Source organism: Trachymyrmex septentrionalis, unplaced genomic scaffold (genome assembly GCF_001594115.1).
Source record: "Trachymyrmex septentrionalis isolate Tsep2-gDNA-1 unplaced genomic scaffold, Tsep1.0 scaffold3, whole genome shotgun sequence".
Lineage (NCBI taxonomy): Eukaryota > Metazoa > Arthropoda > Insecta > Hymenoptera > Formicidae > Trachymyrmex > Trachymyrmex septentrionalis.
Window position 1 is genome coordinate 603083 of NW_017305462.1, and position 12694 is coordinate 615776.

The following is a 12694-nucleotide window of genomic DNA, read 5'->3' on the forward strand; positions in this document are numbered from 1 at the left end:
GATTCTGCGGTTTTCCGAAATATCCGGCAAATTTTCGCTCCCCGAGTTTCCGTTAACTCCACTTGCTCAATTGAAATTCCTGCAAACTCCGAAAATTCCGGGACCTCCGTTCTCGAATTTATTCAAATCCTATTAAAATTATTTTCCCTATTTCCACATTTGTCCTAAAATAATAAATTTCGTTTCTTCAATTTTTGCGTCTTTGGATAAATCCTGTAAAAAATATTAGTACCTTTATTAAACCCACCCGTTTTTATCTGTGAAAAAAGCTGTATGGAAATTTCAAAATTTTAGAATTGTCAATCTTTTGCAATTTTTTAATACATATACATTTCTTTGTATTTAAACCAAATCTTTGGAAAATTGTTTCTTTCACCTCAAAGTCCTGATTAAATTCCTCTAATTTACTTTTGGCTAATTTAATCTATTTCGACAGTTTAATTCATTTCCTTGAATTTTTGAAAAAAAACCTCTAAAAAGTTTAAATTGCTTAAGAAGAATTCTATTAAAGCTATTAAAGACTTTCTCCATTTAAATTCTTGAAATCATGAAAATTGTAAACTATACGATCTTAAAGCTTTAACGAACTTTCTAGAACTCTCATTTTACCAATTGATTTAATTTCTAAACTTTAGAACAAATCCTTAAAAATTTTTACGCCTTTGTAGCTCCTAAGACATCGATTTTCTTGTTTTTAATTCCCTAAAAAACACTCTTTAAAACTCTGACATTTCCGAAAATCGATTTGTCGCAAATTTGAGAATTTTAAGGCCGCCAACTGTTCTTTCTCCAACGTTGCGATTCAACACATTCGACATTCACACAAATCGTAAATAAATCTAAGACACACGAAACGCTTCCTGCTCCAAAATTTTCACAGATTATCTATACTCGATTAAAGTGACGATAGGTTAATTCTAGAAAAATTTGAAAGTATAGTGCATATTAATGGCGATAATATTCGCGACTTCGCTTAAGCGATCTGCTCGATGTAAAACCTGTTGAACACGCGATCCCCCCCGCTTTCCATCGATATATTACCCGGTATATCGGATCAGTCGCATCGATGGAATTGAATCGCTATCGATACTCGTAATTCGTGGAAGGCGCAGTCGGAATGGCCTCTTCCGTCTTCAGGAAAAAGGTCTTCTCTTCCAGAAAATATTTTACGATTTCACAATCCTGCATCAAGGAAAAATTGATTCGGACTTTTAAGGAAAGTATTTCAAGATCGAAACGTGTAGCGTTGTAATGTAAGATATATATTGTTCCATAAAGTTTGTAAATCATTGGAGTGTCTTGAAAATCAAATTATTGGATTTTTAAGATACTCGTACTTTTATGTTCAGTTACTTGGACTCTCGAATATTTCTATATTTACAATTTTATTATATAAAATTTCGAATCTTTCAAATACTTGCAGTTTATCTACGGATTTTCAAAGTCCATCAATTTTTAATTTGTTACATTCTCGACTTAGCAATCTTCAACGTAAATTCTTGTTTCGCTCAAATTTTTATTTCGTAAATTCCTAGCATTTTCTGAATTTTTCGTCTTCAATACCATGCCTTCCTGAGCTTTCGTTCCTTGAATTTTTGGCTCTAAAAATATTTCATTTTTATTTTATCATTTTGATCAATTTCAATCCTTTCTCAAGTCTCACAGTGCCGAAACGTGTTTTTTTTTTCAATTATAGATCATTTAGTCAAATCATATCTGTCTCTTGTAAAACTTCAATTCCCTTCAAATTTCACGAACCCTCTAATTCTCCGAAATATTTTCGACTATTAATTTTTCAACGTAAATCATCGTTACTTCAATAATTCTCGACTTTTCCAAAAATCTTTGTACCCCGTTCGTAACGATTCTGATAGTGCGCTTTCGAATGCAGAGCCCTCGTGTCCCGTGAAAGTGTGCGTTTTGGTGGGTGGTGAAAGTTTTGACTGAGCGATGACGAGATCGACGACCGTGCAGGTCGTCTTGACGGATTTTTATGATTACTCGTTATCGGACGCCGTTTCCTCGAACAGCAGCGAGATCGACTTGGAGACGACGAGCACGAGTCCCGCCGGAAGTCAGAGCAACACGGAGGAGCTCAACAATTGGTGGGCAATGCTGGCGCTCGTCTTGGTTTTGGGAACAGCCGCTGGGAATATCCTGGTATGCCTGGCGATCGCTTGGGAACGACGGCTGCAAAACGTTACTAATTATTTCTTGATGAGCTTGGCCATCACGGATCTTATGGTCGCTATCTTGGTGATGCCACTGGGGATCCTTACACTCGTCCGAGGTGAGTTTACTACGATATGAGCTTACATAAAGTGTAGGAGAAGATGAGTCCTCGGGAGTTAGGTAAGGGAAACAGCTTGAAACCAAGACTGTACACGTTCTCACAAAGGAGACGTAATATCTCAAGCAACATTTCACGTTGTGACATTTATAATATTTGTAATATTTAATATAATTTATAATATTTAATACACAACGTCAAGTAAAAATCTATCGACGAGATTAAACACACATGAGTGAAAAATGCCAATTCTCATGAATTTATACAAAGTTCCAGTGCTAATTATTTATCGCTCTTAAATCCTAAACTGAATCCGGAGTAGTGATATTATAACTTAATCTCGACGAGTCATTTAATCTTATTGATGCAAATGTTTTAGACAGTTGTTAATAATTTCTTGCTAATAAGCATCTTGAAAACTGTAAATAATTTACTACGAAAAATATTATCTCATCCGGGATTCGAATCCGGATCTTCAATATTTCGTGCGGACGTCCTCGTCGCAATTCGACCACCGAGGCATGTAATAATATTAATCGCAATAACCAGTGTACGTAAAATATTTAGTAATATTTAAATTTATAGTAGAATATTTAGTAAAATTTAGTATTTTGCATATAATATTTATATATTGTCATATTTTATGCTTGATGTCGTTAATAATGTTATAATTTATACCAAATATTAAAAATAACACATTTCACATGTAATATTTAATTATCTTGATATTTATTAATGATATTATAATTTATAAAATGTTAAGGATAAATAAATTGACGAACGCTAACAATTTTCTAGTGTCCTGAATAAAACGCGTTCTCGCGTCCTGTCACGCAATTTAAAGGAGGATGTGAGTCGCACAAGAGTGCGTAAAGACGCACATTTATCACCAGTATAGTACCGTAGGTATCTACTGTATATACGTGGCGAATCTCTGAGACAAAAGGACGAAACATTTTTCCAGCATCCTGAATAAAATGTTAACTGTCGAAAACAAGAATAATCGTCGGTAATGAAAACCGAAAAGAGTGGAAAGAATGTTATTTGCAGACTATTTCAAGTAATTCGAGGCGAGAAAGGCACATGAGGGCGCTATTTTACTGCTGGCATTACCGTGTCCACATTTAGAGGAGCCGGAACGGAAGAATTAAACTTTCCTAACATTCCGAATAAAATAATGCCGTACGCCTATTCCAAGCGATTTGAAGGAAAAGAAGAGAGTGGAAATCGCGTAAGAAACGCGTAAAGGTTCCATCCGCCGTATCGATGTTTCTATATTTGTACAATCTTGAGAAACAATGATTAAATTCCATAACCTTTCAAACAAAATATTACTTGTCCACAAAAGTAATAACGACCTGGGCAACGAGCAGTCTATTGATAGACCAGCAGTTTATTTCGAGCAATTCGGAGCGAGGGTAGACGAATTCTCGTAAACTCACACGAGGGCGCTATTTATTGCCGATAATGGCTGTACCCATATTTGCACGGGGAATTCAAATAAAAAAAGGTTAAAACATTTTCCTACGCGAGATTTTGAATTAAATTGCCACCTACCTCTTTCGAACGGAGAGGGTTTTCGGGCGGGGGCGGAAAACGGGCGGCGTGAAAATGTCACAGGGGCGCGTAAAGCAGCGTAAACCACGCTATTTTATCGCCAATGTTATTACGTTCGTATCACGGGAAAATCTATAACGGTAGGGTTAAAAGTTTCCTCACTGATACTCGAAATGAAATATCGCCTGCCTGGCGAAAGAATCAGGCGGAAACTGAAAATTCCACGGGAAAATCTACTCATATATAAGGTAGTAGTTTTCCACCTCGCGTAAGAGGGCGAAATTCGAATAAGGGTCGCTAGTTATCGCCGACGTAATACATATCGCCGAAAGAAAGAAAGGGGGGGGGGGTTAAAAATCTACGGACGCCAAGTGAAACGTCAGCTGTCAAGAGGGAAGAAAGGAAAATCTATCTAAGCGATGCTATTCGTAGAACAACACTTGCTATTTCGAGCGATTTGTGGAGGCGGATGCGGGTGGAATTGGCGTAAGGGCGCATAAACCGCGCTATTTATCGCCGACATTACTGCAGGCTCGCATCGGTCTTCTCGCGTGATAGGTGGCTCGCTTTTACGGTGAGTCGCTCCCGAGAAGCTCAAGGCTCTTTGTTGGCCAAAACGAGCGCGCTTATGCATAATGGATCACCCGGTGGCAAGCGACTGGTATAATGCTTACTTGATACTTGCATCACAACAGGACGAGGGCAGCTGGCAACGGTAGCATATCGGGACGCCTTCGTGTCGGGATCGAACGAAAATTTGTTGCGTGAAATTGTTAAACAGCGAAACAAAAGTTAATAATACCTTTAACGAACTCTTAACCAAGAAGCGAAATAACGAACATTTCAAAACACCCAGGAAGCATAATTTTGATAATAATTTTACTTTTCCCCTTCCAAATGTGTCTTGTACGTGTGGCGTTAGTTGTTTCGAACTTGTTTGGTAAGCATAAGTTTTATTATTGCTGTTTCCTTATTGAAAATTAGAAAATTAGAAAATTGTACGGAAAGTATAAATTTCCAATTCTAGTCACTTTTTGGGACACCTGACGACAGTTTTAAAGCAGAAAGAAACTGCAAGAAATTAATAAAAAAAAAATAAAATAAAAAAAAATAAAAAATACGAGCATTATTTCCATTGTCTGGTTGTCGATAATTTTCTATCAATTTTCATTAATTTACTTTTGCTGTATGTCACTGCGATATCAAATATCCGAATGGAAGCATGCTAATTTAATATAAATCTCTTGAAAATTTCGAATTTGATTTATGGAACAAATATTGACATATTTTGAAAGCCAAATAATAACTTCTCTTATAATTAATAATAATGTCTCATAAATCTGCGATTGATAATTTGTGTAAATAATGATTATTATTCCTATTACATTCGTCATCTCCGTTAATTTGCTAATAGAAAAATGCTATTTATTTATTTGACATGTGTCGTTGACGATATAGTAATAATATTAAATATTAAAGGTACAATAAGTGAGAAAATTTGAGCAAAAAAACATTAAGTTGATAAATGTATAATGAAATTGTAGAAAAATTCAATTGAACAATCTGTACTGAGTTAAAGTATCTTTAATCGTAGATCGTGATTTCTCGACACGACTTGCGGCTGCGTTAAACAACAACTTAATTTAGCCGAAGTGGGGTCAAATATAGAGTGGCGTAGCGACCCACAAAGGAAAGACGGCGGGGAGGAATCAACAGGGAAACACAGGATCGATGCTCAGAAATAACACGCACTCACGGGATTCGCCGCTTTAATTTCACTCCGGGGAGAAACGGATTCGTGTTCTGTATCGGTCAATCACGATCGCTGTTTCTACTATTGCTACTTCAAGGATGCTTGTAATTTCTGCTCTGAATTGTATTGGTTAGAAATATCGATCTTCTATTTTCAGGTCCCGTCCCCGAAGAAATAAACTTATCAAGATATATTTCACATTCTTTAGACTTGAGAAAAAAACAATCTAAATAAATATTTATTCCTTGGTTTTCTTCAGTAGCATAAAGAAAAGAGTTAAGGGAATAAAAAAATTCATAGAATGTAACCTCGAGGCGATCAATTGGAAGGAGCAAAATATTCTATAATTAGCACATTCCCGAAATTGCGGTGAGGTAACTTCTAGAGATTATGAAAATTTGAAGAGTGAAAAATTCGCGAAACCAACGATTCATTAGTAAGGAAATAGATTTCAGGATGACGCTTCTTAATGAACAGAGGGAAGAACGGATCAAATGGAATATTCATCGGGTATAATTATTCACTCGCCGAGAAACTTTAGGATAGATCGACCGATTAAGTGTGGCTAGCGCATCAACTTCAAGGTGTATCATCCGTGTCCCTAAGGAACACAAGATGAAGAGAAAAAGATTTTGAAATCTCTACGTCACAAAAGTCAATTATTCCAAGATTTATAGATTCAATATTTTAATTTTAAAATTCAAATTCTACACGGAGACTAAAAGAATCCCAAACAATTCAATCGCCTTATCGTTAAATAACATATAATTAAAAATGTTATGTTATTTAAATATAATTAAATAAAATTTATATAAATATAATAAAAACAGAGATTATTAAGAAATTTTTTTAATTAAAAATACCAAGATTTTCAGAAATATCCAATTTATACTAATCGTTTAGCATAAATAAAAATTTAATAAATTCTTTCCAATTTCCATTCTTTAACAAGTAATTAATAATGGTCGAAGATCGACGAATAAAGCGGGTTAATTGATTTCATTATGTCAACGAGAGGAGGAATTTGAAGCGACAAGAGACGGGAATTGATTTCCGGTGACAAGATTTGATCCTAGCGAATGTATACTCTGACTAAACTGTTCCTAGTCTAGTAGTAGGACACGCATGGAAATACGGTTAATTGTAAGTGTCCTGTCGACAGGACATGTCTGCGTGCCTCGTCAAGGTTCAGCCGCCTGAACTAACGAACGAAATGGGACCGGAACGTGTCCTTAATTTTATTATGCACCAAGAGAAGCTTTAATATAGTTACGTGAGACACATCATTACACGGCTAGTAATACACTGCTAATAAAGTGATACAGCGAATATCAGCAATAGACTGAAAGACCACTTTCCTGCTCGAAAAGAAAGAGAGGAAAGAGAGAGAGAGAGAGAGAGAGAGAGAGCGCACGCTTCAATTAACTAGTCGTATTTAAGCTAATCGACAAAAAATAGATTGCCGATTATTGAAATTCTCGACTTTTTGCTAGTAAACTGATGTTAAAGATTGATAATCGATAATTCGCGTAATTAATTACACGAAACACTTATTAATACCTCATTAATGTAATTATGTGTCGATCATTCGCAATTAATTGAAAGCTCTTCATTGAAGCTGTATTTACATTCTTTTGGCGAAATCGTGTATACATATCGTATCTGAAATACGCATATATTAACATAATGCACGGCCATTGTAACGTTTTTGTTTACTGTTCTCACTAGTTAGTATTAATTACTCTTAATTATTATATTACAAAAACTTACATAATTTATAGGTGCATATAAATTATTACAACATTTTTATAATATTTGTTTTAAATAATATATTCGAAAAACAATAACGCAAAGGAGAAACAATATCTAGTAATGTCTCACTCACTTTCATTACTTCGAAAGAGACGTGTTTCTGATCAAGTTAAGTCCTTACTACTTAAAGATCTTCCACAATGTCTGACCGCAACCGATCTCGACTACTCGAGCATCGTTTGTCAGTACTTTAAGTCGGTACTTTACTATTCCAATAAGTAAATTATTCTACAAAAGATGACGTGTTGTGTTGTGAAAATGTTACTGCAGTATATAACGAGTTTGATATACCTATTTGATATATGATATGAAAATTGATTTGGATCTCGACTGATCAATAATGGACCGTTTAATTAGGAAGCGGTTCTTGTGGACAGCCTATGGTGACAATCCTGAATTCCAACATGTCGGACATGCGTATACATGATTGTCATGACACATTGATTATCTATTGACTCTTCATCAATCAGAGAGAATTAGAAAAATTAATTAATTAATTTCCCTGTAATCAATTTTTAATATCTAAACTTGTAAACGCAATGCATAAAATGTCATCAATTCTATTCCTTCTCAATTTAATAAATATCCTGATGATATCTTTTTGTATCCTTTTCTAAACATTTAAAAAATTAAAAATATATTTTAATTAAATTTAAAGGACAAATTATTAAAAATATATTTAACATTTAGAAAGATTGCAAAACTCAATCTTTCATAAACAGAACCTAAAAACGTCATTACTTTCATTAGATTTGTGTGAAGGCATGCGTCTCTTGTAAAAATTTATACGGATTAAAGAAATGATTAGAGTCTCCATTAAATACTAAACGAAAATAACTTTTTAGTAAAGAATAAAAATCTGTGTAAAATATTGCAAGCTTTTTTCTATTCTAAAAACATGTGCAAATGAAAGGTCATATAAAAAAAGATTATGTCTGCAATAGCAAGCAGATAGAATCTTTTTAATAAACTTTCCACGTGGACGATATCACATCGAAAAATCTCTCTGACTGAAAAATTCAGTATGTAAAAAAATTGGTCACACTAAAAATCGTGATTCGAAATATGTTGCATATCAAATACACAAATAGGGAGCAATAAAACATGTAAAGTTCACGATAAGCCCGGATAAATTTCTTACATGCTTTTAGAATTAAATACTTGAAATTTCCAAAAATAAAACTATAGAAATCTAATGCAGTAATTGATAATTGATGTTCCTTAATTGTCTCATTATTCATATTTTCCTTCAAATTGTGAACATTTAATTCAAAAAGTATATTTCTTGCAATTTTTTCAAAGCTCAATTGATGCATTTGATTAATGTAAAAAAATGAAGGAAAAAAAAAGTTGCATTGAAAAACGAAACAATACACGATCGATCTCGCGCGAATAAATACGGAATGAAATGTTTGCGCAAACTCTTGAGAAAGATTGCTGTTAAAGAGAAGGAAGGAGAGAGAATTTGAAACGCAGGACCTATCGACTCGCATTTTGTCGCGACAGCTTTTGTCGACGCGAGGCGTGAACGTGATAGGTTGGATCATTGCGAATCACCCGGTGTGTGTGTACATGCTGCCACTCGAGATATCTTGGCTTATCCACTTGTACTTCGCGCTATGGCAGATCGATAGTGCCAATTTACTATCCCCGGACCTCTCTCACTCTATTTTGCATATCCGGTGCGAATTTTCACTCCGGATTTAACTCTTTGAGGCACGATAGTGTACGATAAACTGGAGTAGTTTCAATTTTAATAGCGTACTTGAATTTCCGAGTATTCCTGTATCCGAATAGAATTCAATTTCGTGGTCTTTTCATGGTTATTGTAAATTGCATCTATTTTGTTCGATACGCGCGCGCGTGTGCGTGTGTGTGTGTGTGTGTGCGTGTGTGTATAAAATGCAATTTATATATAATCACGAATGTTGGAAAAGACGGGATGTGACTGGAAAAAAGAATTCTAAAGAGGAATAATTAATGAGAGGAATAATTTCTGTTTTCCTTTACAAAATGTATAATGTACCGTGTATAATCTATTTGTAATTATCAGTTGTTTTTTCGTAAAAGTGAAGAATCCGTTCTTAAATCGTGCTCAAACAATAATAAAGAAAAAGTTTTAGTGAAATAATGAGGAAGAAGTTTAAGCGATGTAAATAGGCAATTAAGAGTTTAATTTTGCGAATTTTTAATGCGAAAACTTTTTCGCAAGACAAATGCAAGAATCGCGAGAGCGAAAAGAGCATTACGAGAATGCTGATTACGATAATTATCCGCATTATAATTGCTTATCTCGCCACGCGCGTGAATGCCTGTAACAGCCACATCCCACGAATTCTGACGTGTAAGCGCCGTGGATTAATTAACTATTTTAGATTCTCTCGAACGCTCTGGCGAACTTTAACTTCCGACATTCTGGGAAATGAGGGGGAAAAAAAAAGGGAGAGGATTCAAGGATGCTCTCCCGTGCTGCTGCAACACATAGTTTGTAGGGTAGCTTATCGCCTCGGATACTGAACACCTACAATCTCCTTCTCGAGTCCCGGATTCCGTAGCCGATAACGGAAACTTGCTTCTCTACGAATCCTCGATAACCTAACTTATCGAGAGGGAGAGAGAGAGAGAGAGAGAGAGAGAGAGAGAGAGAGAGAGAGAGAGGCTCATTATCCCCCTCGACTACTAAAACGCTTTTCCAGAGATTCTCACATTCCGATTCACGAGAACGATCGATTCATAATCAAGCCACGTTTTGCATCACGTTACGTCGATAATCGGTATTAATTCAACGTGTTTTTGACAGAGCCATTGTAAAATCGCCAATTCAATGATTAATTATGTAAATGTGGGAAAACACGATAGTCACGCCGATGGCCACAAATAATTCCAGGCAATAAATTTAAGACCTTTTTCTCGTTTCCTGCAACAAAATTCGATGATTTCGAATAATTCGAACGAGCAAGATGAAAAATTGCAAAAACAAGATACTTACATTTCGCCGCATATCAGATTCTAATTTCCAGAGAGAGAGAGAGAGAGAGAGAGAGCAAAAAATATTTTATAAAAATTTTTATATATAAAATATAATTGTTTTTAATTTTTAAATATTTAAATTAAATATTTTATGAATATACATAGGATATTCTATTTAGATATTCATATTCATAACGGAAAGGACATTCGTAAGTGGTGCCATTCAAATATATCTATACTCTATATGAACATATCATGAATAATATAACAGTATTTTTAATACATTAATATAAGACTTTTAATGAATATTTATAAAATATTTACAGAATGTGTTCGTATGCTATCTGGTTTCAATAGATATTCAATATTTTCGTAAAAGTTTTACAGTCCGTACGCGTACGTCGATTTTCAAATAAACAACTTGCAAATATCTTTCGCATATTCTCTGCCCGTCGATATTCAACAAGCACGTCGCAGCCTTCTGACGAGACTCTCTTTTCCCGCGGTGAAAAGAAAAATGACTGGTGGAACTGACGGGTAAAAACCATTCGTGATCATCGCTCTTAGATTGTACGGACGGAAGTTTGCGCGACAATTTGAGAAACGTAGTTTTTACGTGTTACACTTTGCGCGCGGAAGCGTCGCAGTTTCACGTGCATAGCAATGACAATTTCTTCATAGTCCTCCCAGTAGAAATCTGAAAGATTCGAGAATGTCGTGTGGCAATAAAATCACGTTCACGTCAAGAGGGCAAATAGCACAGCGTGATCACGAGGCTCAATTCCATGTTAATGGTGTCGAAACCGAGATTACATATATATATATATATATATATCTACCCTCACTTCATGCGGTATTTATCGAAGAGAGAAGGAGAAAGAGCGAGAAACTCGCGTGAATAATGCCGCGGCGACGGTACCACCCCCCATCGACAAATGGCATGCAACCCCCATTTACTACTCCGCTACTTCTGGCCGACTTACAGCTTACAGCTGGCGTCGCCGATGCGAGCTATATGTCATCCAGTTTCACACACAAGTGTGTGTGTGTGTGTGTGTGCGTGTACGTGCAACCGATCGTTAATCCCTGCTCGTTCGTTTCTCCGTTTACTGTCGCAATAATGCACCACTGTACGCGTTTCCGCGTACGCGGGATTACGTCGCATTACACTGTGTTTGTTCCGCGGTTGCAGCATCACTACCGGGACCCAGAGCCAACAGTCTGTGCGCGATAAACGTGGCCAGTTTCCACGACAATTGCCGTTTTAACGTTCTTAAAGAGAGTACCGGAGTGGCAGGTTTAGCGAAGCCACTTCAGATCGGTTCCATATAAATCTGTTCCGTAAGTCTCAGTCTTAAGGCGCTACACAATTCTGATAATCGCAAGTAGAGGAGGGGCTGATAGATTCATCATTTCTTTCAGTTTCGAATTTTTACAGACGAAATTAAGAGACTTGTCGAAAAACTGAAATTCTACACCAGTCATTACATTCGACCACCTAATAATATTTTAGTAATAAGGGGAAACTAATAACTGGAATGAATTTTTCTAATGCATTTCGGGACCGAGGTAATTAACGTTTTTAAATTTTAAGCTACATCTCTTTAAAGGAAAATCTCTTTAAAGGAATAAAATCTTGAGTAAGTACTACAAGAGCCGTCACTAAATGAGTCATACAGTTCCATGCTGTGGTTAGTCTACTATTCCCATCTGTTCGCATTTTTTAAAAAACATTAACAATATACGATAACAAAGACACAAACAAAAAAAAACTGTTGGACTTTATTAAATAAGAACTGTATTTACTACCTAAGTCGAAATCAAATACGATTGTAAAACAAAAACTTTGAGAATAAAAAGATTTACTTGGGTGTACGATTTTTTCAAATTGTGGCATAACTTCTATCAAAGATGTGTCCGCAACAAGACGTTACAGCAGACTGAGCGGCGTGCTCGGACACGTTTACGTGTCTTTTGATTTTAATGTAGTCTCTACCCCTATAGTATATTATTCTACCCCTATAGTCAACTAATCCCGGTCTCCCCTACTCTACGCTGAAAAAATGTATTAAATTTTAATAAATATTTATTTCAATAATATTAACTTAATACTCATTTGCGATAAATTAATATCTAGATGTTTGTTTACCGCAAATAAATATCTAGATATTTATTTACCGCAAATGAATATTAAAAAATATTTAAAAAATGATCAAATGAATGGCTCTTGCCAACCAAATAAGTATGTTTACATTTAACAAATGTACAGCTAGTACTATTCAAATAAATGTTCATTAAAATTTTATACATTT

The 12694-nt window shown here is 35.4% G+C and overlaps 1 protein-coding gene across 1 annotated transcript in view; it reads left to right on the top strand.

Moving 5' to 3' along the window:
- Window positions 1-1085: 1085 nt before the first annotated feature.
- Window positions 1086-12694, top strand: part of LOC108749546 (5-hydroxytryptamine receptor 1D) — a 53076-nt gene continuing 41467 nt past the window's right edge. The window contains exons 1-2 of the mRNA XM_018488308.1: window positions 1086-1144; window positions 1875-2290. Coding sequence (XP_018343810.1) covers window positions 1951-2290 — 340 coding nt within the window. The 5' untranslated portion in view covers window positions 1086-1144; window positions 1875-1950. The remainder of the gene's footprint in view (window positions 1145-1874; window positions 2291-12694) is intronic.